Here is a 2,815-nt window from a genome sequence, read left to right as displayed (position 1 = left end):
AACTGTTAGTGGTCCTGGTTGAACAAGGTATTAAGTTTACATAACTGTTAGTGGTTCTGGTTGAACAAAATGTTAAGTTTCCATAACTGTTAGTGGTTCTGGTTGAACAAGGTATTAAGTTTCCATAACTGTTAGTGGTTCTGGTTAAACAAGGTCTTAAGTTTACACAACTGTTAGTGGTCCTGGTTGAACAAAGTGTTAAGTTTTCATAACTGTTAGTGGTTCTGGTTGAACAAGGTATTAAGTTTCCATAACTGTTAGTGGTTCTGGTTAAACAAGGTCTTAAGTTTAGACAACTGTTAGTGGTCCTGGTTGAACAAAGTGTTAAGTTTACACAACTATTAGTGGTCCTTGTTGAACAAGTTATTAAGTTTACATAACTGTTAGTGGTTCTGGTTGAACAAGTTATTAAGGTTTCCATAATTGTTAGTAATCGTGGTTGAACAAAGTATTAAGTTTACATAACTGTTAGTGATTCTGGTTGAACAAGGTATTAAGTTTACACAACTATTAGTGGTCCTGGTTGAACAAGTTATTAAGTTTACATAACTGTTAGTGGTTCTGGTTGAACAAATTATTAAGTTTACACAACTGTTAGTGGTCCTGGTTGAACAAGTTATTAAGGAAACTTTACGGTAGTGACCACCCTGTAGTTTAGTTTAACTTTACGGTAGTGACCACCCTGTAGTTTAGTTTAACTTTACGGTAGTGACCACCCTGTAGTTTAGTTTAACTTTACTATAATTGAAACTGTTAAGCCGATATTCGAATAATTCAAGGTAGACTGGGTTTTTGCCAGTACAGAATGGAATCATAGGATGTGCATACTATACACCAAACACACACACATATATATATATTAAAAGTTTAAAACAAGCCTTAACAACTACAACCAAAACGCTTCACAGGCTGTGATATGGGAAATAAGATGAACCCTGGGTTTTGGAGGTTACTGAGGAATTAGGACCCACAAAGCGGTAGGGATACGTCGTCTACCAATCTTAACTTCAAATCGCTAGTGATCTTTCAAGCTGTAGACACAACTGGGTTCAATGTTCTCTTTTTCCAGAACGAGCGGGAAGAGGTGAAACAAAAGTGGGCGTCCCGTCTACTAGGGAAGTTGAGGAAAGACATAGCTCAGGAGTACCGGGAAAACTTTGTTCTCTGCATCACAGGAAAGAAGTGGCCAACGTGCGTGCTGAGCAACCCCGACCAGAAAGGCAAAATGCGACGAATTGACTGTCTAAGACAAGCTGACAAGGTACTAAGTAGATTGGTACTTACTGTCAATGATACATCAAAGTGTATTTCTAATGTGCTTAGTCTGTACGCGGGGATGTAATAATATTGTTGATTTACTCGACAAGATTGAGTTTAATATTTGTTTAATGTTAGTGTAAATTCGCTACTTTAAATCACAGCCTCTATACAGCCGTAGTTTATGTATGACTGTATCTGTCTCATCACTGGTTCTGAAGGTTGCAGTTTCTTTGTTCAGAACGTAGAGCTGTACTGGTCGCTCTAATAGCATTCACTATGGTACTAGATGGGCAGGTTTGAGGGTCTATCCCTTGGTATTTGGATTTCACCTCATAGTGCCCCAAAATTCTAATTATGCAATATGACTGAGCGATATATGTAAATAGAAAGATATTAAGTGAAATATTTCACCCCAGCGTCTTGACTTTTGACAGAAATGGTTTAAATACTGCGTTTATGTTCTAAAATAATTTTTTTCTTTTTTTTAATAAGATACAACTTATTTTACTAAATGAAGGTAAAGAACATGTCGCTTAGAAATTACATCGTCGAAAAAAGATTTACTCATTTTTTACTTTTAAAATGTGAAGTAAATTATTTTGTTTTAAAATTTAAATTTTTTAAATATCTCTAGTTTCTATCTGTGTGTGTGTGTGTGTGAATAGTCTTGGTAAGAAAAATCAAATATAGAGATGAGGAGTAGTCATGTTTGTAAGATTTTATTGATTTCTGTTGTGATTTTTCAATGGCCACACCCTTCATATCACTTAAATCTTCCTTTTGAGTTACATACTTCCACGTTCAACCAGGACCACTAAAAGTTATGTAAGACTAAACTACAAGGTGGTTACTACCGTAAAGTTAAACTAAACTACAGGGTGGTCACTACCGTAAAGTTAAACTAAACTACAGGGTGGTCACTATCGTAAAGTTAAACTAAACTACAAGGTGGTCACTACCGTAAAGTTTCACTAAACTACAGGATGGTCCTATCGTAAAGTTAAACTAAACTACAGAGTGGTCACTACCGTAAAGTTAAACTAAACTACAAGGTGGTCACTACCGTAAAGTTTCATTAAACTACAGGGTGGTCACTACCGTAAAGGTAAACTAAACTACAGGGTGGACACTACCGTAAAGTTTCATTAAACGACAGGATGGTCACTACCGTAAAGTGAAACTAAACTACAGGGTGGTCACTACCGTAAAGTTAAACTAAACTACAAGGTGGTCACTACCGTAAAGTTAGACTAAACTACAGGGTGGTCACTACCGTAAAGGTAAACTAAACTACAAGGTGGTCACTACCGTAAAGTTAAACTAAACTACAGGGTGGTCACTACCGTAAAGTTTTACTAAACTACAGGGTGGTCACTACCGTAAAGTTTTACTAAACTACAGGGTGGTCACCATCGTAAAGTTTAACTAAACTACAAGGTAGTCACTACTGTAAAGTTTAACTAAACTACAAGGTAGTCACCATCATAAAGTTTAACTAAACTACAAGGTGGTCACTACCGTAAAGTTAAACTAAACTACAAGGTGGTCACTACCG

At 36.4% G+C, this 2,815-nt stretch overlaps 1 protein-coding gene across 1 annotated transcript in view; it reads left to right on the top strand.

The window, feature by feature from the left end:
- The window catches only part of LOC106476277 (nuclear factor 1-like), a gene marked incomplete at both ends in the record, with an annotated part of 10,771 nt that overhangs the window by 3,959 nt on the left and 3,997 nt on the right, over window positions 1-2,815 (top strand). Inside the window, one exon of the mRNA XM_013936941.1 lies at window positions 1,070-1,261. Within this exon, the coding sequence (XP_013792395.1) occupies window positions 1,070-1,261 (192 nt within the window). The remainder of the gene's footprint in view (window positions 1-1,069; window positions 1,262-2,815) is intronic.

The sequence above is a fragment of the Limulus polyphemus genome, unplaced genomic scaffold, assembly GCF_000517525.1.
Source record: "Limulus polyphemus unplaced genomic scaffold, Limulus_polyphemus-2.1.2 Scaffold10176, whole genome shotgun sequence".
NCBI classification, from domain to species: domain Eukaryota; kingdom Metazoa; phylum Arthropoda; class Merostomata; order Xiphosura; family Limulidae; genus Limulus; species Limulus polyphemus.
This window is presented reverse-complemented; position numbering and strand designations above follow the sequence as displayed.